We start from the raw sequence: 25015 nt of genomic DNA, 5'->3' as shown, positions 1-25015 counted from the left end.
GAAGAAAGAACTAATTTCATAGGCTGGTAACTCCAGTTGAAGAGGTAAAACTTGAGAAGCACTTATTGCTCTTTGCTGCCATCTCTGGTTTTAGAAGGAAAAGCAAGAGGGAAGGCGGCAAAGGCTATGTAAGAGCCAGTTTGAAGAGTGATCTTGAATTGTGCTGCTGTGAGCCCCTTCTGACTGGACAGTGCAGTAGCCAGGGGAATGAATGACAGGCTGGGCTCTAGAGCTGCAATATCCCCAGCTGGATGAGCTTGGTGTTTGATTTTATTTAAAAAGAACTGCTGTTGGGGGCAGCTGGGTAGCTCAGTGGATTGAGAGCCAGGCCTTGAGACTGGATGTCCTAGGTTCAAATCCGGCCTCAGACACTTGCCAGCTGTGTGACCCTGGGCAAGTCACTTGACCCCCATTGCCTACCCTTACCACTCTTCCACCTATAAGTCAATACACAGAAGTTAAGGGTTTAAAAAAATTAAAAACAAAAAACAACAACAAAAAAAAGAACTACTGTTCACAATGAGAGCTAACATTTTTTTTTAACACTTTTAAGAATGAAGACTTAAATTAAAAATCATTAAGGCAAAGGAGAGCAGAAAGGAGGAGAGGAAAGTGGACAAGAGGATAGGATTTCTCTAGGTGAAAAGTAGTGAAGCTCAACAATCAAGCACTTTTGTGTAGTACAAATAATCCTGAATGGCCCAATAATCATGAAGATTGCATTCCAGTGCTGGGAATCACCATGAGCACATGGGTTTTCCTCCCTATTGTCCAAGTCAGGGTCCTAGATTCTTCACCACAGCCACTGAGTGCAATAGTAGGAGAGAGTAATCTGAATTTATCTGTGTATTGTGATGAATTTTATCACTTACGGATTTCCTTTAATACATTAGTATCTATGTTCCTTTTATTTATTTTGTCTTAAATAGTTATGGTTAAGATACAAAAGTGTTAATATTGTGAAAGACTAGTTGTGTGTATAGAAAATACACTGCATGAGGGCAAGGGAAGTATATTTCTCCTCAACTGAGTTGCACCAGGATGTGAACAGAATTTGAATGTAGCCCTGAGAGTGGCCCGTCTCTACTACCATAGATGCCGCCACAGTGAGCCAAATCCAAGAAGTGCCAGTGTCCCCCAATCGAGGTGGGGAAGGTACTTGCCACATCATCCCTGAGGGCAGAGCCCACTTGAACACACTTATCTCATTACATCCTGAGGCATTGGGAAAACACATAGTCATGTATTAAAGGTGTTAACACTAGTAACGCTTCACCACGTTTATTCTACCTCTTTCAGTCTGAAGACCATTATCCTTCATAAAGAAAATGGAAGAAAAATGCATCTGAATAAGTTCTCATTTTGTTTGTTCTGTTAATATTCCAGTTGTCTCCAATATAGCTATGAAAGTCGCTTCTGTGATTACATCATTTCTTTCTTTTCCTTCCTTTGTATTTTCCCCCTTCATTACTTCTCTCTGTCTGTCTCCCTCCCCACCACAACCCCCTTTCTGCCTCTGCCTCTCATCATGTTCTAGGAACAGCAGGAGGGAAGCCAGTATCACCAGACTGAAGAGTAAAATAAGGTTTGGGGAGGGCAGGGAATGGACAGAAGGTATGAGAAGACTCAAAAAATTGGGAAGGGCCTGGTTAGGTGGGACTTTAAAAGCCAGAGAGTTTCATATTTGATCCCAGGTGCAGACAGAAGCCACTGGAGTCTACTCCATGGAGAAGGAGACACAGTCAGACTTACACTTTGGGAAGATTCATTGAATAGCTGAGTGGAGGACAGACTCAAGAGATTGAGTAAAGAGAAAGGCTGAAGTGCTGGTATCCTGCTGTAATGCTCTCTTCAAGATGTACATTCAATGAAGTTGTAAAAGGAGCCAGAAAGTTACTTCACATTGCCCTTTCCTTGCTTTATAAGATGGACCCATTACTGGTGAGAGATAAAGGACTTGGATTACAACTCCTATGGGATCCTCAAGATCCCTTCTAAAGCTAGATTCTATGGAATAAAGAATGTTACTTTGGGCACTACAATACTGTTCTGTGGTATTCTATTTTGAAGATTTGTTTAATGAGACTGAAAAAATAAACTCTCATTTCAATTGATATTCATTAGATACCAATTATGTAAGACACTCTGCTATAGATCTGCAAAGTATTTAAATGACACCACCCCTGCCTTTGAGCTTGTAGTCTAAAAGAAGGGATGGACATGAACAGCAATATCTACAATACAAAATTAGTAGATAACTAAATACATAGGAGACATGGATTTTAAGTCAGAGCAAGGAGGACCTGAGTCCAAATCCCAGATCTGCCTGCTTGAACTGGGGTGGATCACTTGACCCCTTTCTCTTGTCTTCAGTGTCTTAATCTGTAAAATAAGGGGATTGTACAAGATAGTCTCTAAGGTTCCCACCCAGCTCTACCTAGGAAACTATGTCACCTGATCTGGGCCTTGTAGGAAGAATATGATAGTTAAAGGTGGGGTGGAATACATTTCAGGCATGGAATGGAAGTGGGAGGGTAGAACAGTGATTCTAGTTTGGTTGAAGCATGATTTATAAGAGGCAGTACTGTAGAATTAAGACTAAAAAGGAAGAATGGAATCAATTGTGTCCTATATGTGTTTGCAAAAGTGTGTGTGTGTGTGAGAGTGTGTGTGTGACTGGTTCCTTTTCTTCATCAGGTTAAATCATGATTTTTGAGTGTACCTTACTCTTCCTTGAACTGTCTTCCCTCTTAGTGTCTCTGGCTGTCAAACCATAAGTCATATCTCCAAATTCTCTGAAATAAGTATTTTTAAAGTTGAAGTATGTCTATTTTCAATATCCTCCACCTTGGATTTCATGAATTCTAAGATAATATGGTGACTTTTTCCCAAGGTTCCTATCCTTTCTACTATCAACTACAAGGAATACTAATCAAATTTGTTGATGACACAATGCAGAGAGGGATAGCTAATACACTACACAAAAGTTCAGATTCAAAAGATCTTCACAGATGAAAACACTAGGCCAAATCTAATGAAGTTAATTTAAGAGAGAAAACCATAAAGTCTGTTAATGTGGGTTTAAAAACTGTACTTCTTAAGTACAATACTAGGGAGGTAGGGTTAGACACCAGTTCAGCTGAAAAAAAATCAAGAGTTTTAATGAAATACAGGTTCAAGAGAAGTCAAATGAATGATACAACATACAACAACTAATGCAATCATATGCAACATTTAGATTATATAGATATTATATATTGTAAGAGGGGAAAATGGGAATTATTATGGTTGGATTAGATATTTAAGGTTTGGTCACCAAAAATCAATTAACTTGATTTCAAAATAAAGAGACCCAAGTCAAGATGACTTTATGGTGGTTTATTTACACTCAGGAAGGTTGAAGGTAGGGAAATTGAGAGAGAGAAACTCTGGCCTGGACCAGAGGCCCGAACCAAGTAGGGATTCAGAGGCCCCAGCAGAGGGGCACAGAGGTGAATTAAACAAGGCTTCTAGCTACAAGGCTTCCTCCAAGAAGAGAGGCCTCCCTGAGGCTAGAGCCTCCAGAAACGCCAAGGGAAGAGAAAGAGAGTCAGCCTGACTTACCCACCTGACAATTCTGAGGGAAGCAGTCTGAGGTCTCAGCAGAGATCCTTCCACACCAAGTTCAAAGCGCCATCCCCCTACCCCAGGAAGTTACCATCATATTTAAAAGATAGCAGCATTCGTCACTTCCTGCGTCCGCCTCCAGTTTCCCGAGGACAAATGGCAGCCTCAACACTGTTTTGGACTGCCCAGGGGACAGTTGCTTGTTTTTGATTTGTCACTTACTATCACGTGTGGGTCACAGACCTCCCCCTCCCCACTTAATTCTAAGTTGGGTGGGGTGACATTATTCCTGGTGGCTAAAGCCTAAAGAATGAATGAGGGTGAGCTAATTCCATTTACACAATCCCCCCTGATGATCCTTGGGTGCCTAGTCACCCCAAGTGATCACTTTACATAATCATCTTGTACCCACAAAGTTCTTCTAACTACAATAGTTAGAGAGATAAGAGGGGAAAGGAAGAGAGAGAAAGCAAAACCAATGCTTTGCTAGGCGCACTGACAAAAAAAACAATTGGGAGCAGTCCCCTTTTGGCATAAAAATGTACATTTAAAGTAACTGTTCAACCCCCATCAGTTCAATCAATTGTACCCCAAAGTTCATTTGTAATATACCTGTTTGTGCGTAGCTATTTTCCTGCTGTCTCCTCCCTTCCTCATTAGACTGTGAGCTCTTTAAGGATAAGGACTATCTTTGATCTTTCTTTGTATCTCTGGCACTTAGCACAGTGCCTGGCACATGGGAAGAAGTAAATAAATGCTGACTAAGTACGAGTTAATCTGTGACCTAAATTTTTCCGAGATGAGCTAGACATTTCCTAAAGGGCCAAAACAGATGACACTAATTTCAAATGCCTCCTTAGCATAGTGCCTGGCACAGAGTAGGCATTAATAAATGTTTAATGATACATCTCTGAATATAGAAATGTGAGTTTATTAGCTGCCCTATTTCAAAAAGAAAGTGCATGAGATGCCATTATCAACTTAGTAAACTTCCTCACTTATTTTATTTCTTAGTTGTGAAAAGATAGGGCTGCTGCTAATTTCAAAAGGTCTGAAGAGGATAATTTGTGCCTGTATAGTTTGCATTACAGTTACTCTTCCCATACTGATCAGTTTATTCTTTACTCTATAATATTTACAAAATTATAAAGCTACTACTGGGAGGGGAAAAAAAACTGTGGTTTTCTTTTTTCAATAACTAAGATTCCTGGGAATGCTGGACAACCCCACCAAGATGTTCCAAAGGCACCTAAAACTCAGTAATTCCAAAATGGAACTTATGATCTTCCCCCCCAAAAAAATTCCTTTCCCTAATGTCCCTATTTTTCCAGGGGACTTAATAATTCTTCTATTCACACAGATTTATAAACTCAACATCATCCCCTCCTTCCCCCAGTCAATTAACAAATCTCATTCATTTTGCCTCCACAATTCTCTCACATCTTTGTTCTCTTTACTCACATCACCACCGCCCAGTTTAGACCCAAATTATCTCTTACCTGTACTATTCAAACAACCTATTAATTAGCCTCCCTACATTTAGTCTCTCCCTGCTCCAATTTCTCCTTCAGCTGTAGTTGACAAATTTTCCTAAAGCACAAGTCTGACTATACCCAATTCAAGAAGCTCCAGGGACTCCTACTGCTTCTAGAATGAAATAAAAACTTCTCTTTGGAATTTAAAGCTCCATACCACCATTACAGGCTGGTTATACATTATTCCTTTTCACAAGCTCTAAATTCCACCCAACTCATTGGGGGCTTTTTCTTGGGGGGGAGTTCCCCAAAACCTTGCCTTCTGTCTTAGAATCAATAATAAATAATGGTTCCAAGGCAGAAGAGGAGTAAAGGCTAGGCAATGGGAGTTAACTGATTTGCCCTAGGTCACACAGCTAGTAAATGTCTGAGGCCAGATTTCAACCCAAGACCTCCCATCTCTAGGTCTGGCTCTCTATCCACTGAGCCACCTCACTGCCCCCCCATTTAATTCATTGTTTTCCACACAGAAATTCAATATCTTGCCCCAAACTCTTCAGCTCAGGCCTGGGATGCTCTTTCTCTTCATCTTAGCATCTTGGAGCCCCTACATCCCATGAAAATTCAGCTCAAGTGGCACCTCTTTAATAAAATCCCTCCTAATTTTCCCAAGTTTTTTTATGGCCCTACCCCCCTCCAAATAACTTTGTATTTAATGTGTCTATATTTTGTTTACTTCCAGCAAAATTCAAACTCTCTGGGAGTAGGGATATTTGTATACACAGTGATTGGCATTTAAGAGGTGCTTATGCCTTCCTTATTTAATTCAATTATTTAAATATATGGTCAATAATAATAATATGATGACAACTGAAACAGCAAAGTTCTAAAACATATACAATTACCTTTATTTTACATAGAAAGAAAAAATGAAAACAACTAGAATTTTCAATAACAGTTTTAAGGATTTAATAACAGTTTTAAAGAATAAACTGCATATAGCCTTTGAACCGAGACAGGTAGACAAAAAGCTTTTTTATGTGTCTCATCAAAAAAAAGGGAAGTAATTAGAAAAGGTCAGTAATACATGCACACCTTTCATACCTAAAGTCTGATCAACAACATAAAGAAATGAACTTACTATTTTCTTGGACTCTGGCCACAAATCCCATTAAAGGCAACTGAGGAGTTACCTGTAGGATGGATGGAGGAGGAGGAGCAAGAGATGCTGGAAAAAAAAAAAGAGGGGAGGAAGGTGGGGCTCAATTTATATTAAAAACAAAGGATAATACAATAAAATTAAAGGCTAAAAGCAAGATTCCACACACTATTCAGAAACACTTGGTAAGATATCACATGAGTCCTTTTAAGGCAAAACAAAATCTCAAGTGGCCTTTTAAAAATCTTTAATATTTCAAAGAAGTGGAGGCTATGAACTTGGCTAGGGTAGTCCTCCAAAAATAGATACTTACAACCTTTACAGCCTGGTAAAACCTGCCATATCTTGCCCTCCAATGCCACATGCTATAATAACCAAATATTACCGCCATATCATCATGAGGCATCAGAGTAGGGTATTAAAGGAGATTTTAGACAAAGATTTTAAATTAAAGCAAAATTCATTTTTCATAAGGCTTTTATCATAAAGGTTTCAACTAAAGTTTATTTACCTATTGATAGTTTCATACCAAAGGCTACATATTACCTCTTAATTAGGCATTTTTCTATATTATCACAAATGGTTTTTTTGTGTGTATTTACATGTCAACTTAAGAGTTTATAACCCTTATAATTACCATAGTTGAAAAAAGATGTGTGTAGCCTATCATATGACATTTTGTGCTTTTCACCCTATATTCTTAGCCAAATAAATAAGTGGATTAAACCATCCTCAAAATGTAGTAAGCTACTGCAAAATCAAACCTTACCTTCTATTACTCCTCAGAATATAATTTTTATTCCAAGATGCCTAATTCCTGACTTTTCTCCTCAGATGCTGCACTAATTGCTGCCTTTGTTCTTTCATTCATGCTATTTCCACATTTGGAATGCCACCCTTCCTCTTTCCGTCCCACCTACCCCCCTCCACTTAAGATCTATATATTCTTTAAGACAACTATATCTTATTAAGAGATAAAAGGGGCCCAAAGAGAGACTGCAGGAGAACAATACACTAATGCACTGTTGATGGAGCTATGAAATCTCATTATTCTAGAAAGTGAATTGGAATTATTATTTCCCAAATCACTTAAATTATACATTACTAGGACAGAGGGCAGTGATGAATTGGCATACCTGAAGACATCAAAGAAAAAGGGAAAGAACTACTCTGCATAAAAAGTTTACAGCAGTACTTTTTGTCATAGCAGAGTTGTATGTATAGAGTAGAATCAGGAGGACAATTTTAGATGTTTACAACACTACAAAGGAAGACAACTGTGAACAATTTAAGAATTATTATCAATGCAATGGACCAATCACAATTTAGAGGGCTGTTTATCAATCATGAAGCCCTCACTTTTTTTGTGAAGAAGAGATAGACAGGAAGGAAGGAACGAGACACAAATTTTCCACACAAAATCAACGTGTGATTTGTTTTCCTTAAGTGTACCTATTTATAACAAAGGAGGGTTTTGAGATGGGGAAAGTCAAAAGCTTTGAGGGAGATTTGGAGGAGCTAAGCATATAAATTTTCATTGCTAGAAGCTAAACTAAACTGGAAACCAAAGTAGGCGGAAGTTGGCAATCTGTTGGAACCTATAGGAACCCTGATCCCCCACAAACACTCTATAAATGCACCAGAAAGGAACAAAGGTGAAGAAAACTAGAGGTAAACCTCTATAAGGCACTCTGTCCAGTCCAGTGCTATATAAAAGAACTGCAAGAATCCTGTGGAATATCTGAGTAGAGATATATATCAGGAGAGATAGAAAATATAGAAAATAAGGTCAACAAGCAGCTACAAGAGACAGGCTCAGACCAGTGCCCAGACCAGGATCCAGGCAACTCATATATTAATCTAACCTTGCATCCTGGTACAACGCACAGTAAGAACCAAAGCAGGAAAATGAACCAGGGTAGCACTTGGAAAACAAAGAACCAACGATCTTGCAGGAGACCTCTGCTACCAAAACAATCAATACCATTTGATAGGGGCCTGTCAAGGTCACAGTAAGGGACAAAATCAATTATGAGTTTGAGAAACTGTGAAAAGAAAAGGAACCAAGTAAGAAATAGGAACCAAAACCCAAGAATCAAAGACTAAGACAAAACACAGCAATTCCTGAAAATTAGTTATAGCCATTACATCTGGGGCCAAGAAAGACTTGCCCATGCTTTCTAAGACTGTGAAAGAGCATAGTCTGATCTAAGAATAAAGCTCCAATCCAGAAACTAAGGTTGGAAATATGAAGGAACAAAAGGAAATACCAAATGAAAAAATACTATGAACTAAAAGAAGCCTAAGAGGTAAACACGAAAGAAGAAAGTAACTCCTCAGAGAAAAGACTATCCTGACCACAAATACTTCAAAAGAGTTATTACCTCGATGAAATGAAACAGGAAATACAAACTATAATGTTAAAAGAAAGGAGGTCTTGGGGAAAAAAGAATGGCAAAGAGAATTAATATTCTAAAACATCCAGTGATAAACTTACCCAAGGATGAAACTCTCTGAAAATTATAATTGACCAAAAAAGGCAATGAATAACATAAAATAAGAATTTTTTTAAAATTAGACAAATTAAAAATAACATATGCCACTTCAAAAATTGTTTAGAAAAACAATTCTAGGAGAAATAATCCCCCAAATCACAAGGCTACCTAAGAATCATTTGAACAAAATCTGAAATTAACAAAAAAACTTCACAATTCTATTAAAACTAAAGAGTAAAGTAAAAATCAAAAGCATGTACCTCCTACAAATCTAAAGTGAAAACTCTCCAGAATGTCATACCCAAATTCCAAAATGTTTATATGTCAAAAAAAAAAATGCTTCAAGCATCCAAAAAAGGAAAAAGTTCCAATTATTGAGAAAACAAAGTCAGAGTCACAAAAGACTTATCAGTTGTTAAAATAAGGAGAAAAGATCTTGTTATATATATTTCACAATTAAATATGACATACAAGAATAACTTATCCAGCAAAACAAATACAATCTCTTAAAGGGGGAGGGAAGAAGGATCTTTAATGAAATAGAGGATTTCCAAGTACTTCTGAACAAAAATCTTCACATATAAGCAGAAATTTCAAAATTCAGGAAATATAAGTGAAGAAGTACTCAATACGCAGAAAGACCCAAGCTCCTGTGATATGAAATAACTACTTGACAAAACCTTCTGAGACAGCATCATAGAAGAAATTAAATTGAGAACAATACTTCACATTTCATGGTATATGATGTAGATATGAAAGGTCATATCATAAACAAATTAAAGAACCATAAAAATTATCATATCTTTGTGCATATAATAAATTCTACATTATTTTCATAAAGTACAAGCAAAGCTCCCCTCTTCTCTTTGTGCATTTTCAAAAACATTTAACCAGTCTTCTTTTGGGAAACATCAATACTGTTAGCTCTCAATTCCCCTCAATTCCTCCCTTACAATTCACCAAGTGAAAGAAAGGGGGTAAAATTATTGTGACCAATAAGCATTGTACAGCAAAATGAACCCATATAGTGGCCATGTCCAAAACATGTATCTGGGCATCTTCTATCTATTTACCTAGATGAAAAGGGAGGCAGCATGCTTCATATATCCATTGGGACATAGGTATCTCATTGCTTTACTCAGACTTCTTAAGTATTTTAAAGTTGTTTTTGTTTATAATACTCTTGTTTTCTATGAATTTATTCCCTTTGTTCTCCTGATTCTGCTCACTCCATGCTACCTGTGATTCTCTGAAATTTTATCTTTTGTCATTTCTTAGAGCAGAATAAGAATCCATTACATTCATATACCACAGTTTGTTTAGCCATTTTCCCCAATTATCTAAGAGACATTCTAAGGTATTCCCTCAGATTTTAGTTTGTGCCTTTCCTTCCTCACCCCCAAACCCCGCTGCTTTTAATCCCTTTTCAGGATCAAGAAATTTGTTTTGCTTGTGACTACTACGTAACCACTATTATCCTCTTAAATGTCCCTCTTATTCTTTGTTCCCCAATTATGTCTGACATGTTCTTCAACAAAGTGTTTCTCTTTTCAATCCTCCATCTGCTTCATAAGTGAAATTCATGATGCCTGATCCTCTGACTCTGTTCTCCATGTTTACATATTCTTCTCATGTACCCCCAAATTATGAGAAATGGCAAATTCTACCTACTTCTTCAGCAATTTATTCTCCCTTTACTACTCCTTTTTAAAACCCTCAGAACAGAAACAATTTGCACTCTGGTATAAACTCTGTTTTTATTAACTCCCTCAATAAGCTTTAAATACATTAAAGTTCTAAAGCAGTGAAGGCAAACCACTGACATGTGTAACCATTTTCGATGACACACAGCCACATACAGAGAAGTATGGGGCCACATGCCGAGGATGAAACATTTGCTGTAGTGTATAGTGTAGACACTGTGCACTATAGATGACAATTCCGCCTATATTAATTTACCTATTTTGGTTTATTAAATACAGTTACATATTACAATTATACATTTTTGTTATTTAAACTATAAATATCATAAAATTATGGTTTTTTTCTCAAAGTGACATACCACCCGAATTATGCTCGGTTTTTTGATGAATTTTGACTCACCAAGCTCAAAAGGTTGCCCAAGACTGTTCTAAAAAGATAATTGTTCTCTCCTTACTAAAATATAACATTGTATTGCTATAAAATTCCTAATTACTCAAATAAATTTATATTTTGGGTTCTTTGGACTTTTTTATTTGTATTTCAAAGTTACTATCTAAGTCCATTCCTCCAATAAAAAAATCCTTGGGAGTTCCCTTTTCCATGGGGAAGAGGAATGAAATAATACCACAAAAAATAAAAACATAAAACAAATTTTAACAGCTTACAATCTATAGACTGACTATACAAATACTTATTCTAGTGGAGATGATAAACATCCTTCACTAACTTGGAGAAGTATGGCTAGTTGGGCCAAACTCTTGATTATGGATTGCATTTAAGATCCCTAGTACTTAGTTCTAGGTACTTGGTATGTGGTACTTAGGTACCGTTTCAGTATTAGAGGCAAGATTTGAAGTTAGGCTTTCCTGATTTAACCTTAGCACACTCTCTACCATACCATGCTCATTAACCACTTACAGCCAAGTCTCTTTACCTCCATAATCTCAGTTTCCCCCAGGAATTATTGACAACTTAACTGATGAGCTGTACAACTGCTACTCATCATGTGAGAAGATAATCCTCATAGATAATGTTTTTGTTTGCCTCCTTGTTTTAGGTGCTCTAGCTCATCTTTCATGTTTGGAGAACCACTACTTTTTACATTTTTACATTTTAAATTTCCATCCCTTTAACACTGGTATAAAGGTGTCAAAGGCCCCAAGCAGAACTACCCCTCTTTACTTGGATTTTTACTTTTGGGAGCGTCTCCTATGTGATAAATATTCTCTATGTAATACAACTTAGAGGATATATGTTTTCAAAAAGTAAATAAGGTAATCTGAGTGAGGTCAATGAAATGCAATTTGGATGTGTGGAAGGATAAAGGGGATATTAGGGATTATAAAGTGATTGGAGGAGGAATGAAGGTAAGGGAAGGTATATAGGAGATAGAGGAAATGGGGTATGTAGGAGAGGGCAGCTCAAACAGATTTATTCCCAGGGGCTTGAGACAGAGAATACAGGGAGGAAATTAGGGCCAGTAAGAAATGTTTAGGTTTGGCTGAAGGGTTTTTCTTGTTAGTTTCTCCAGTCTCTTGAGGGAGGGGTCAAGAGGGCCCCTCCCTGCCAGTCAAACTGATGGTTGGAGGAAGTCGTTGGGTGGGTACTTCCTGCCAAGATGAATGCCCCAGTTCTTTCAAGAAATAAAAGAAAAATGATTCCTTCCCCTTGAGCCCTTGTCTTAATTTTCGACACAATGATTCACCAAAGGGTTTGAATAGATAACAAGGGGATTCATTAATACCAGGGTCAGTCAGAAGGGGAGAAGGGTTCAGGGTTTTCTAACTGCGGCTAGGGAGAGGGTGAGGGTGGGGGATGGGTCACGGAGAAGTTTAGACTGAGAGAGTCCGGCTCTCCCAGTCAGGAAGATTTGACTGCCTTTTTAGTAAATCTCTATCAAATCATTAAAACTAGTGATAACTTATTTGAGGATTCTCTACTAGCCTATAGAAACTAAACCCACAATGTCTAATCACCAAGCCCTCCCTTCCACCAGGACCGAAAAAGGAAATTCAGGGAAGGGGAAGGATGAAGATGGGAGATCAGGGAGAGGTCCAGAGAAATGAGATCCAAATAGGTCCAAATTCCCCAAAACAAAATAAGCACAGGCCAAGCCCGAAGGAATTAGGCCAAAGCCAACAGGTTAAGCCAAAGCAAAAGCCTCCAGCCACAGCAAAAGCCAGAAGGCAAAAGCCTCTTCAGTTGGAACTTCACCTCTATTTATAGCTTTAAGTTCTAACTGACTTTCTGAAGATTCTAAGATGTTTAACTGACTTTTTGTGACTGTTAGAAATTACAGAAGCAAAAAGTTTCTGTTAGCCAAATTGCATTACTTATACTACTTCTCCTGCCCCCATTTTTCTGTTTCCTGTTTAAAGTCTTTTTTGATGAGATTTGCAAGCTATCAAGGAAATACATTCTTCCCAGTTCTTGTTAGATGCAAACCAGCCCTAGCCAAGGGGCAGTCATTCTTACCAGTATATTTTTAACTATGATCTGTGTTATTTGGAATTTGGGGGGTTCTTTTGAGGATTATTTGGGGTTCATTTGAGTTTTAAATATTTAAATATATGACATAAACTTCTTGTGGACTTTTAGGGGACTTGGAAACTACATTTCCCATGATTCCTCTTGAAGTAGAGAACAGAATAAGACTCCTGAGGTCATTGGGGGAGGGCTCTTTCCTACGAGTCAGCCAGGTGGGCAGGAGATAATGGTGGGCAATTTGAATTAGATCTTAGCAGGCGTGTGGTCTTCTTTATTTTACCAACATGACTTTAAGTAAAATATTAATACTTTTGGATATATCCATCTATGGCCATTTTATTCATAACAGTTTGGCGAACCACATTGGAATCGCATTTCTCAATTTTTCAGATAGCTACCAAGCCACACAGCTCTAAGACACCTCCCGATCCTTCCCGCAGCCTCAGACCTGCTCTTGTGCTATTTTTGGCCACTCTGTTCAGTTTTTCTGAGCATTTTTTTTAAAAGGGGAATGCCATTTTTCCAACAGCCTGTTCCTGGCTGATAGTTCATACATTCCCCATGAACTTGGTTTCAAAGACTGCCGGCCCCAACCCCTGGACCCTCCCTGGCTCCCTAGCCTTTTCCTGCTGCCCAGTGCTTATCCCTACTCCTGCTAAACTGAATTCCTGATGCTCTGCCTGAATGCCAGTTTCCTGCCTTGCTGCTGCTGCTGTTTCTGCCACTGATCCCGAACCCCAGCCACCACTTCTGGAGCTGCTTCTGCCTCCACCTGAGACTCCTGCTCTGCTCTCCCATCCCAGCTGCCCCCGCCAGTTGATGTCAATCCCAGAGACTGCTGCCGCTGCTTAAGACTTGGGAAGTAAATCCTACCTTCTCTCTCATTGCCTGCATACTCATAGACATTAGTGACTTTTAACCTGAAGGGAGCTTCTACTCCACTACAGCCCTCCATGTGGTTTTTCTAAAACCTGACCTTGGCTTTTCTAGCCCCCACCCCAGTTGGCTTCCACGTGAGCCCTAGCTTTTACTCTTCAAACAGGAAGTAGAATGGCAAGTGTGGGCCTCATGGCCTATTTCAAACTATTCCTTGCGATTATCTTGCCTGAAACTCGGGGAGGAATTCACCCCCCACACACACACTAGGTCTGTCCAAGACTTTGAACGATATATATATATATATATATCCTTATGGAGTCATCCACACTGTGCTCAGTGCAGAGCTCAGTTAGAAGGAACTTGAATTGGACCAGAGGTGGATTTTAAAACCTCAGAACTGAATGGGTTTTGTTGCTGTTTAAAAAGTCTCTGTATCTTATTGCATTTTGCTAATTAGTTTTGTGAATTAATTTTGTTGTTTTGTTGATTTTTCTGTTGCACTGAATCATTTTAAGCTAATGAAGTTTTGGCTGCTAGATTAATTCTGTCTATGATTTTATTGTAACTCCCAAATAGTGAACAAATCTATTAGAATTGGTAAAAAAAAAAAAAAGTTTTTTGACTACATAGTTTGTAATCTGTTCCTCATATTGTATTTCCTGATTTCTTTAAGGTTTCATTTTTTTAAGTTTACCTTTATTAATCCAATTCTGTTATCTGTACCATTTATGAACATCATAAACATTTTTTAAGTTGTAAAAAAGCCCATAAGCCTTATGTATACTGAATTTGTCATCTCAACTATAGGATCACATGTCTTAAGTTTTTATTCTATCTTGATAATTGTGTACAACCTTGGAGATTTTAATGCCTTGAGAATTTAAATCATAATTTTATAAGAGGTCTTTAGAATTGACTTTAGATGCCTAGTACCCTTCTGTATAAATGATAAGGTTTTATATATTTATTATAAAGAATGTTGTCTTAAAGGGGTAGAGGAAACATGAGAGTTTCCTACCCGTTTTTTTGTTTTTGTTTTTGTTTTTTTTTTTACACAGGAAGCCAGGAGAGGTCCTGTATGCTTGATGTTAATCTCTATGTTTTTACTTGCCTTCCCATCAGAAGGATCTAGAATTACTGAGGATAATTTAGACCCAGAAGGATTTTTTAAATCAGATTTTTTTTTTTAGGCTCAGCCCCACAATTGCTATGGAGGCAGTAATAGAGTTTGTTAAAAAAAATATCTTAGCCAAAGTTGAATGATTTACTATACTTGTTGAATTTGTAACAGGTATACAATATTTTTTTAAACATCATAGCAAGTTATTATAATATGGGCTTGTTTGCTATTGTCTTTAAATGTGTTATTGGAAATTATGGTACTTTATTTGAATGTGCATTATAAATCTGCTATTTTGCAAAAATCATTTATACTCACAGTTCATGCAAAAGGTTAATAGGAAATGGATCTCATTTTTGGGTGAAAAACCTTTCACTAATTCTAAGCTTTATATTTTTTTGATTTTTAACATTCTTTGCTTTTTCTTCCTTGCATGTGCAATGTAATATGTGCTCTTTTCTCTCATTTTTATGTTTGAGAGCATTGTATTTTTCCCCCCCTGGATTTTAAATTTTCTTATTATTTTCCTTTTAATTTTTTTTAATAGAGCAATTGATTTTTTCCTTTTTCTCATTTTTGTACTTAAAGTATATATAATCAATGTTAATCCTTTTTTGATTTTTACAGTGATATAAGCTTAATATAAATATATATTTCCTATAATATTAATACATACCTGGAAAGCCTTAGACTATGGTAACCTGCCAATTATTGATAAATAGTATGGGACTGTGATTAATGTGTCTCTGTCTTATTCCAGGAGAAATGCTAAAAAGAGCCACAAGGTCATGGAGACCAACTGAGAATCTGCAAAGTGCCAAGGAACAAAAGGTCATGCAGACCATGGAATGAGGAAGTTCTATGCCAATACTGAAGGGCTTGAAACTAGTGTATGAGGTTCGGGGTTGCAGTTTCTAACATATTAGAGGCCAGACTTCCCATGAGCTTCTTTCCTAGTAAGCACCTAAGATTGGCTATCATTATAGTTCATCCCTGAGAAGGTGCACACAAATCAGACCAAGGAAAGACATTTCTCTTGCACATATATAGTCCTATTATTTCTCTTTTATATAAAATGGCAACTTTCTGTAGTCCTAGCTGCTGAATGGGTAAATTACAAACTGCTTAAATCATTTTAATTGGGCCTTGATTCAAGGACCTATTATAAGTTTATTTTTCCTTACATTTTTGCAAGTAAGATTTTGACATTTTACATTTCATTCACAACTTAATTTTTTCTCTTTTATTTGCATTTTATTCTTTTTTTATTTATTTTGCCAATTGATTTCATACAACCCCGTGACTCAGCCATGTATCCTTAGCTGACCTGGGTTATCCTCTTCAGGGGAGAATGTGTTAGTAATTCTCCTAAGGGGTGGGGGGTGTAAGTTTTATAATCATAATGTCTGTATTATAATCTATAAGGTAAAATTTTAACTCTTAAGAGTAATTTCAGGGGGGAATGTATAATTCTCAGAAGAAAATTTATGTTTTATAATCTATAATGTAAAGTTTAAATTCTTTTGAGAGTAATTTCAGGATAAGAAGTTTGCCATCTCCCCAGAATCCAGACAACGAACCTATTTGGAGAAGGCACCATGAAGATACCTGAAGAGCCTTCACTGGATCATGAAGATCCAAATTGAACTTTGGGGTTGTTGTGAGGAAGATTAGATTAGTTAGTAATTAAGAATTAAGGTGTATCTAGCAGGAAGGAGCTGGAGCTGGGAATTCCAAGATGGAATGAAGGAGCAGGAAGAAGTGACTTGTGCTCTGAGAGGGACTCCATTAGGGGTTAGCACAAACTGTGGTGAGCCCTGGGAGATCTCAGAGTAAAGGACACCCTGCATCCTGATTTCCCTGGGATCCTGTGTGGTGGTGGTGGCATCTAGCAAAGAGGACAAGATCTACAGTGCAGTACCAAGGGAAGAGGAGAAGTTTGGGATCTGGTGGACAGTGTCTCAAGCACACCCTCTCTACTTGGTATCTGAAACCACCTTGGCTCTTGGCATCCAGAGATCATCGGTGGATTACAGTGAGAACCCCAAAGCCACATCAGCCCTTAGCTGTGCTGCTCAAACCTGGCAGGTCCAGGTCTGAGGCAGTCACCCAGAGACTCCATTACTTCCCTGCCTGCATAGATCTTTAGATTAGAGTAGGAAAATCCTCCCCTTTCCGTGTGGGTTTTGTCATTAGGTTTTAAGGTTTTAGAGTAGAAATCCCTACCCCACCTTTTAGTTGTACATAATTAAAACCAGTTAATCCCTTTTACCTTGCCTGCTTATTTCTAGACTCTGGCCTACGGGAAGCTGTGTGACAGTTAAGACCAACTGCCATTCCTATTAATCCAGTAAACTCTGGTCTTTCCATCCTGGTCCAGTCTCTCCTAAGCCCCAGTGTGTGTACGCACAATCACTTAGTTTTATTATAACATCCCTGGTGTCTCCATTACCTTTACTTATCATTTCTACAGGGTGCAGTTGATTGAACTATGGGGAGTTGAATGCATTTGCTTTGAATGTACACTCTTATGCCAATAGGGGACTGCCCCAAATGGTTTTTTGTCAATGCGGCTAGTTTTTATCCTTTTTTCTTTAATCCCCAAATTGCTGTAATTTAAAAGTTGATTGACTATGTTTACAAGAACCATCGAGAAAGACCAGTCTTTTTGCTGTATCTCAGGGGGAAATGTGTTATTTGGAATCTTGGGGGTTCTTTTGAGGGTTATTTGGGGTTCATTTGTGTTTTAAATATTTAAATATATGACATAAACTTCCCGTGGACATTTAGGGGACTTGGAAACTACATTTCCCATGATTCCTCTTGTAATACAGATACATAGGAAGTAGAGAACAGTATAAGACTCCTGAGGTCATTGGGGGAGGGCTCTTTCCTATGAGGCAGCCAGGTGAGCAGGAGATAATGGTGGCAATTTGAATTAGATCTTAGCAGGCACGTGGGTCTTCTTTATTTTACCAACATGACTTTAAGTAAAATATTAATACTTTTGGATATACCCATCTATAGCCATTTTATTCATAACAGATCATAAAACTGAAATCCCACTCTCAAATATGTTTTCTGACCTACCTGTTTACTTCCCAAATCTCCCCATAGTCAGCAACGATGAAAACAATTTGCCCCAGAGGTTTGTATTTTGGCCAAGGCTTTATACTAAATATAGTAAATAACGATTTTTAAAAAAGTAATAGTAACACAATCAGACATTTAATGAAATTAAATATTTCAAATACTCTTTATACTTTAGACCAGTGAGTCCCAAAGTGGGCGCCACCGCTCCCCTGGTGGGTGCTGCAGCGATCCAAGGAGGCAGTGATGGCCACAGGTGCATTTGGGGGCTGTGAATAACTGTAAGGGGGCAGTGATAGTATGTGACAGGGGGCGATGAGTAATATTTTTTCTAGAAAGGGGACAGTAGGCCAAAAAAGTTTGGGAACCACTGCTTCAGACATACAAAGTACATGATCATTTAAAAATAAAACATATACATAAATAGACTGTTCTTATATAACTCAAGTTTGCTAACCTTACAAAATGACTGGAAATACCCCAGGGCGTTGATCACATGAAATTACCAAGGCTCCTGTTTCTCTAAAATTACCTACTATAGTTATACAGTGAAAAGAAGGGTATAAAATACAGGAAAAAAATGGGATTCTTAAACTGGGAGTTTGACTACCATAACTGTGTGCTCTTTGCACATCAATACCCTTTTCTCTTTCTTAAAAGTTCAAATGCACACCATATTGTAGTAGGAAGATCAAGATAAACAAATACACAAATGATTAGACATCACAAACTCACAGAAGTAAGGAAACAAGAAGCAAGGCCCTCAAATTTTAAACCCAAAGATCTTCCCAAAACAACTGAAACAAAGAAGCCATGTGACTCAGAGTAAAGAGAATGGACTTGGAATAAGAAAAGATCTCTAACCATTGGTATATGTATGATAATGAACAAGTCACAGAACTTTCTAAGCCTCCATTTCCCATCAGTAAAATATCAATTACCTATCTATATTAAAAGAAATTATATAAATAGAATTTTTGTTTTTCACTTGGGGCAAGGGACCAGAAAGATACCCTTGGCTAGAGAAGAACAGTGGTTGGGAGAAATGAACTCCTGCAGATCAGAGATTGTGTATGATGGAAGGAAATTGAATAATGACCTACAGTAAAATCTTGATTATTCCCAACTAACTGTGGGCAAATCACAATCTCTCTGGACCTATTATATATTTATTGTTATTGTTCAATCATTTTGGTTGAGTCCAAATCTTAGTGACCCCATTCGGGGTTTTCTTGACAAAGATATTGAAGCAGTTTGCCATATCCTTCTCCAGATCATTTTACAGATGCGAAACTGAGACAAGTAGGGTTAAGTGACTTGCCCAGAGTCAATGAGCTAGTGTCTGAGGCCACACTGTAACTCAGAAGGATGAGTCTTCCTGACTTTAGGTCTGGCACTCTAACCACTGCACCACCTCACAGCCCATTACACATTTATTTCATCTCTAAAATGAAGGGCTCAGCATAGAAAACCCCTAAGATCCCATCTCTGCTCTAATCTATGAACCTATGAACTTATAAATTCCAAGTCAATCCAAAAAGCATTTCTTAAATTCTTGAAGTGATAAACTTTGAGGATACAAAAACAAAAGCAAAAATAGTCTCTGCCTTCAAATATTGTTTGGGCAAAACAATATGTATATAGAAAATTACTTATAAAAACATATACAAAATAATTAGGGGGGGGGAAGGGAATTTGAAAAAGGATGATCAGGATAGGCTACAGACAGAGCCAAAAATGGTATAGAAGAAAGAGCAAGAAAGTCAATTTGTTTAGAACACAAAATGCATGAAGGTACACGAGTCTGAAAAAGTAAGCTACAGCCAAACTGTGATGGGTTTTAAAAGTCTGACTTGTTTGTATTTTGTTGTAGTGGCCTCTGGGATCCACTGCAGTTTCCTGAGTGATGTGGTCACACCTGTAATTCAGGAAGATCATCAACACGGTAATTCTGTGTAGAGGATAGACTGGAGGAAGATCACACATATCAATGTATAAGAAGGGATCTCAGAGGTCATCTCATTTAACTCCACCTGTTTCACAAGTGAGTGTTCTGAAGTCCATGGAAATTAAATTACTTGTCCAAGATCATAGAATTAATTAGGAAGCATCAGAGGAGGAATACTTGAACCTCTTTTGTACCAAGCTGACAACCTGAAGGTACTGTAAAATTCCAGAAAATAGGTGATGAGGGCCTGAATAAGGGGGATGGATAGCTGGGTGAACAGAGAGAAAGGAGCAGATAAATGAGATTTTTTGCAAGAATAATCAACAAGACTTGGTAACTAATTTGTCAAGAGAGGGGGTGGAGGCATGAAAGATGAAAAAAACCAAGAAGATTCCAAGATTGAAAGCTTGTGTGAATGGAGGGATAGAGGTGTCCAGCACCAGAGAAATGGGCAAGTTTGGAGGAAATATAGTTTGGGGACCAAAAATAACAAGTTCTATTATGGGGAGATGTTAGTTCAAAGTACCACTTGGAAATATCCAGCAGGCAGTTAATGAAATAGGACCAGAACGTAAGAATAAAATTAGGGTTGGATATAGAAAAATGGAAATAATCTAAATAAATATTGAATTCATGGGAACTGATGAGATCTCCAAGAGACAAGGTATATATAGAGGAAAGAGGGATAATAACAGAATATTAGTAGATCCATGGTTTGATAGGTGGGTACATATATTCAGTAGAAGAAATTGAAAAGGGAAGATGAGTAGAAGGAAATCAGGAGAAAGTATGATATTAGAAAAACCCAAAGAGGAGAGACTACCCAAGAGGAATGGGGTCATCGACAGTGTCAAAAGCTAAATTAAGTCAAAAAGGATGAAAAGGTTATTTTAATAAAGAGATCATTGGGAAACCTTGAAGAAAACATCTTCCATCAAATGGTGAAGTCAGAAAGCAAGCTACAAAAAGGGTTGAGAAGTGACTTAAGAAAAAGTAATTCAGCAAAGAACATGGATCATAGTGTCAAACTTACTTGGAGGAGGGAAGGAGTTAAATCTAATTGAAATATAATTGGGAGGGGCAGCTGGGTAGCTCAGTGGATTGAGAGTCAGGCCTAGAGACAGGAGGTCCTAGGTTCAAATCTGGCCTCAGACACTTCCCAGCTGTGTGACCCTGGGCAAGTCACTTGACCCCCATTGCCCACCCTTACCACTCTTCCACCTAGGAGCCAATACACAGAAGTTAGGAGTTTAAAAAAATATATAATTAGGAAATACTTAACAAAATAAATAAAAAATGCAATAGGTAAGTGTTTGATAAGTGATTTTCTAAATTAATATGTGGTTGAGTGGCCCCAATTTCTATTTGAAATTAACCAGTGTGACTTTTTCTAGAAGTCTGGCTGTCAAAAGCAAGTGAGGAAACAATCAGTTATTATTATTAATTAGCCTTGCTAACTAGATCCTATTGAATTAAATGTCTAAGCACCTCAAAATAGTGGTCATGGGAGAAGGAAGTTTGACATCCTTTTCATTTATCTGCCTTTCCCCATTGCCACCACCATATCCATGACTGCAGGCAGGTGAAACCTAGACCCCTATCTTTTCCTTTCCAATGATGAGTGAGGCCCAGCCACAAAAGGGATACATGCAAAGGACCAGAACCACTGGATGAATTACACATGGGGTGGGAGAGATATATTATGTATCTACCAATGAAGGTTAAGCAGACTGATATTCAAACAAGTTTTCCTCTGCTTTGAATACAGAAAGAACCAGAACAATTTAGGAGGACTTCTACTCATATAAAATGCTCTATTTTTCCTTCCCTGATACCTGCTGTGTTCCCAAGATTGTTGTGAGGATCAAAAGAGACAATAGGAGGAAAATACTTTGCAACCCTCATACCCATGTGAGCCCCCCCACCTTAACCCAGACAGGGGACAAAGGAAGCCCTCCCATTGGAGGGGAGGGTCATGTGAGAAATGTCCTCAGGCACATGTGTGGAGAAGGGAAGAGGAGCAGCCCCCTCCAGCATGCTCTGGAATATATGCCATAGGTTTGCCAACACGGATCTAGCATATGGCTGCCAAGTTAATTTTCCTAACTCACAGAAGGTATGATAATATAAATCTTATTTAGAAAAGCCTTCAGTACGTACCTTCCAATTGACCACAAAATAAAAATTCTTAAACCTTAGCATTTGTGGCCCACTACCATTTATAGCTCCAACTTATCTTTCTAGTCTTATTTAAACTACTTACTTTCATCTATTCTACATTCTAGCCAAACTATATAACTGTTTGCCTCACCTTACTCAGGGTTCTCCTATTTCACAAGTGAACCTCCATGAATTTGTCTTATTCCCATCTGTTGAAGTATTTCGTTCTGCACCCTCTATGAAGTTATCTCAAATCTGACTGTTCCTTCTGGCAACCGAAAAGCATTTTAACAAACCTTTGTGCTAAATATAGTATACTAATGGAAAAAGTGGGCAAACCTTTCTAAAGGAATAATGATTAAGAAATTCTAGTCATATTGTCTTTAAACAACTAAAGAACTAAACCTTGCTACGGTCTATTCAAAATAATCTCACATTATATCACACTGCACCATTGGGAGAAATAGAATAGACTGAATGATGAAATGAAGCAATTCTTGAAAACTTACTACATGCAAAGTAATGGGCTAAGTGCTGGGGATACAAACAGAAAAGCAGAACAATGCCTTTTTTCAAGAAGCCCACATTCTAATGGAGAAGAACATAAATTGAATGTTTTAGCTACAGATCAGATGGAAAGTTCCCATGATCTTTAGGGGGTCGAAGCAAAGCAGATGGAGATGCCTATTCTTTAATGTTATTTACAATAACAAAAACATCGATTTCTGGTTTTTGACCACTTAACAGGGCCAAAGACTTTGATGGAAAAAATTCTCTTTTCTGGATCTTCAGTAGTTGTGGCTGCAGGAACGGTTGCCAGGCTCTATCTCCCCAGAGGTCACACCAGAGCATGGAGGCTGAAAGCACTGGGCTGAAAGCATATTTATTTACATGGTTCTTCAGTTCAAGTTTTAGACTGTCCCTCATTATGGCCTGAGGGGAAATGGTGGTCAAGGCAGTAGTGGTCTGATTTGCCTGCTGTTACTTCCTGTCTCTCACTCATGATGCTTTAGTGAGGCTGGTTGCTTGCTCCATGGTAGTTGGTTGACAGTTTGTGAAGATGACTAGCCCCTTCTCAATAAGTTTTGCTTCCCAGTTGATGGCTATGAGGGGAGGCCCAATGTATGAAACTTTGCCTGGTGTCATTAATTGAGTCTATTAAAAATCATTAGGCAAAATAGTGTGACAGAGCCAATTAGGTACATAGGAATAATGTCAAAATGTGTATATTGAGTTATCAGCTAAACAAGAGTATAGTGAAATTCCATAACATTACAAGGTTTAGCTACACTTTATTACTGATGTCACTACAAAATTATGTTGACTGGGGTACCATTATACAAGACATGCCTGCAACTGGAGGAAAGGTATTATATGCACACTTTTATATAATTTAATAAATGGTGGATTACAAAATTATCTACTTTTAACATTATACTACCTTTCTGTTTGATATTCAATGATCCATACCTATATATCATGAATAATTTCATTAAAGAGTTTGAAGATGAATGCCTAGGAACTACATAAAAAAATTTTTTTTGTAAAACTTTTTATGTAGTTTGTAAAAAAAAATTATATTTGTAAGGGCAGCAAGGTGGAACATGGAAAGCCAGGCCTGGTGTCTAGGTTCAAATCTAGTTTAAGATACTTCCTAGTTATGTGATCCTGGGCAAGTTTACTTAACCCTGTTTGCCTAACCCTTGTGCCTTAGGTGATTCTAAGACAAAGTAAGGGAGTAAGGGTTTAAATATATATATATGTATTTGTAAAGTGCTTAGTATAGTGCCTAGTACATAGCAGGTGGTTAATAAATGTTTGCTTCCTTCCTTCCTTAACAGACTGGATACCTACCAAGGAAGGTGTCAACTCCCAATTGATTATCTATATTGTGTAAATTGTCTTGATAACTATCTTGATGTGCTAGAGTTGTCTTTCTACATGAATGGTAAAAATGTGTAAGACTGATCCTATTTACCTGGGACTCGAAGTGATTTGGAGAAACTGCTTGTCTTTGTGACCCAGAGGAACCTGAAGAAACTGACTGTCTTTGAAAACTATACACTGGCTGACATCCACCTGCCACTGGCTCATTCCATACCAGTTCTCACAGTCTCTCTGGAACAAACTAGCCCGTGGTCCTTGGGCTTTTGTTTAAGCCACTTTTGGTCCCACCTTCTTTATCCCTGATTGAGTTTATCCCTTGGCCTCAACTATGAGATATCCAGCCCTGAGATTCAGTGGATCATTGCATTGCTGAAACCTTGAAACTGAGCCTCTTCATACTCTTATTTTGCTGTCTTATACTAAAAATATGTATCAGAGATATCTTTGTTCCACTTTGCTCGTGGGAATCCATCACCCTTGTCCTGGGATCTCTCCACCCATACTACTACAGATCCCACCTCCTTTCACTAAGTATTATAAAAGTAGCTGCTGGTCAGCTATACTTCTGAGTGTTTACTATTATTAGATCAATTAGGTTCCCTAAGCATATATGTTCTTGCTTAATAAAGAAAATTTTTATATTAAAGCATAATATCTTCTCTTGATTCTGGGAAAGTGAGATAAAGGTTTCCAGGAGTCTCCACACCCCAGAGTGCCTGCTTCTCTCTGGGGGAAAGAGACCTAAGTTCCACAGAATTTGTGCCTCAGTTTACTATATATAATTAGACCATTGAAACAGAAGATCAAAATCAATACCAAATTAGAAATCAGGTAGGGGCTAAGGAAGAATAAAATATGAATACTGACTATACTATCACTAATCCCTAATCAAGTTAAGCTAATACAAATCAATCACAAAATTAAGACGACCAAAAAAGCTTCAAACTGTCTTAGCTAAAAAATACTTGCTAAAATGATATGGCAGCCAAAGGTAGCTTCATTAGA

The 25015-nt window shown here is 37.8% G+C and overlaps 1 protein-coding gene across 26 annotated transcripts in view; it reads right to left on the bottom strand.

Annotated features, from left to right (window-relative positions):
- Window positions 1-25015, bottom strand: part of ABI2 (abl interactor 2) — a 144694-nt gene that overhangs the window by 11197 nt on the left and 108482 nt on the right. For 16 of the 26 annotated variants that reach the window (XM_044670677.1, XM_044670656.1, XM_044670668.1 and 13 more), the window contains one exon: window positions 6223-6309. The exons of the other annotated variants lie outside the window; for them this stretch is intronic. In XM_044670677.1, the coding sequence (XP_044526612.1) occupies window positions 6223-6309 (87 nt within the window). The remainder of the gene's footprint in view (window positions 1-6222; window positions 6310-25015) is intronic. 26 annotated transcript variants of the gene reach the window in all.

Source organism: Gracilinanus agilis, chromosome 3, assembly GCF_016433145.1.
Source record: "Gracilinanus agilis isolate LMUSP501 chromosome 3, AgileGrace, whole genome shotgun sequence".
NCBI classification, from domain to species: domain Eukaryota; kingdom Metazoa; phylum Chordata; class Mammalia; order Didelphimorphia; family Didelphidae; genus Gracilinanus; species Gracilinanus agilis.
This window is presented reverse-complemented; position numbering and strand designations above follow the sequence as displayed.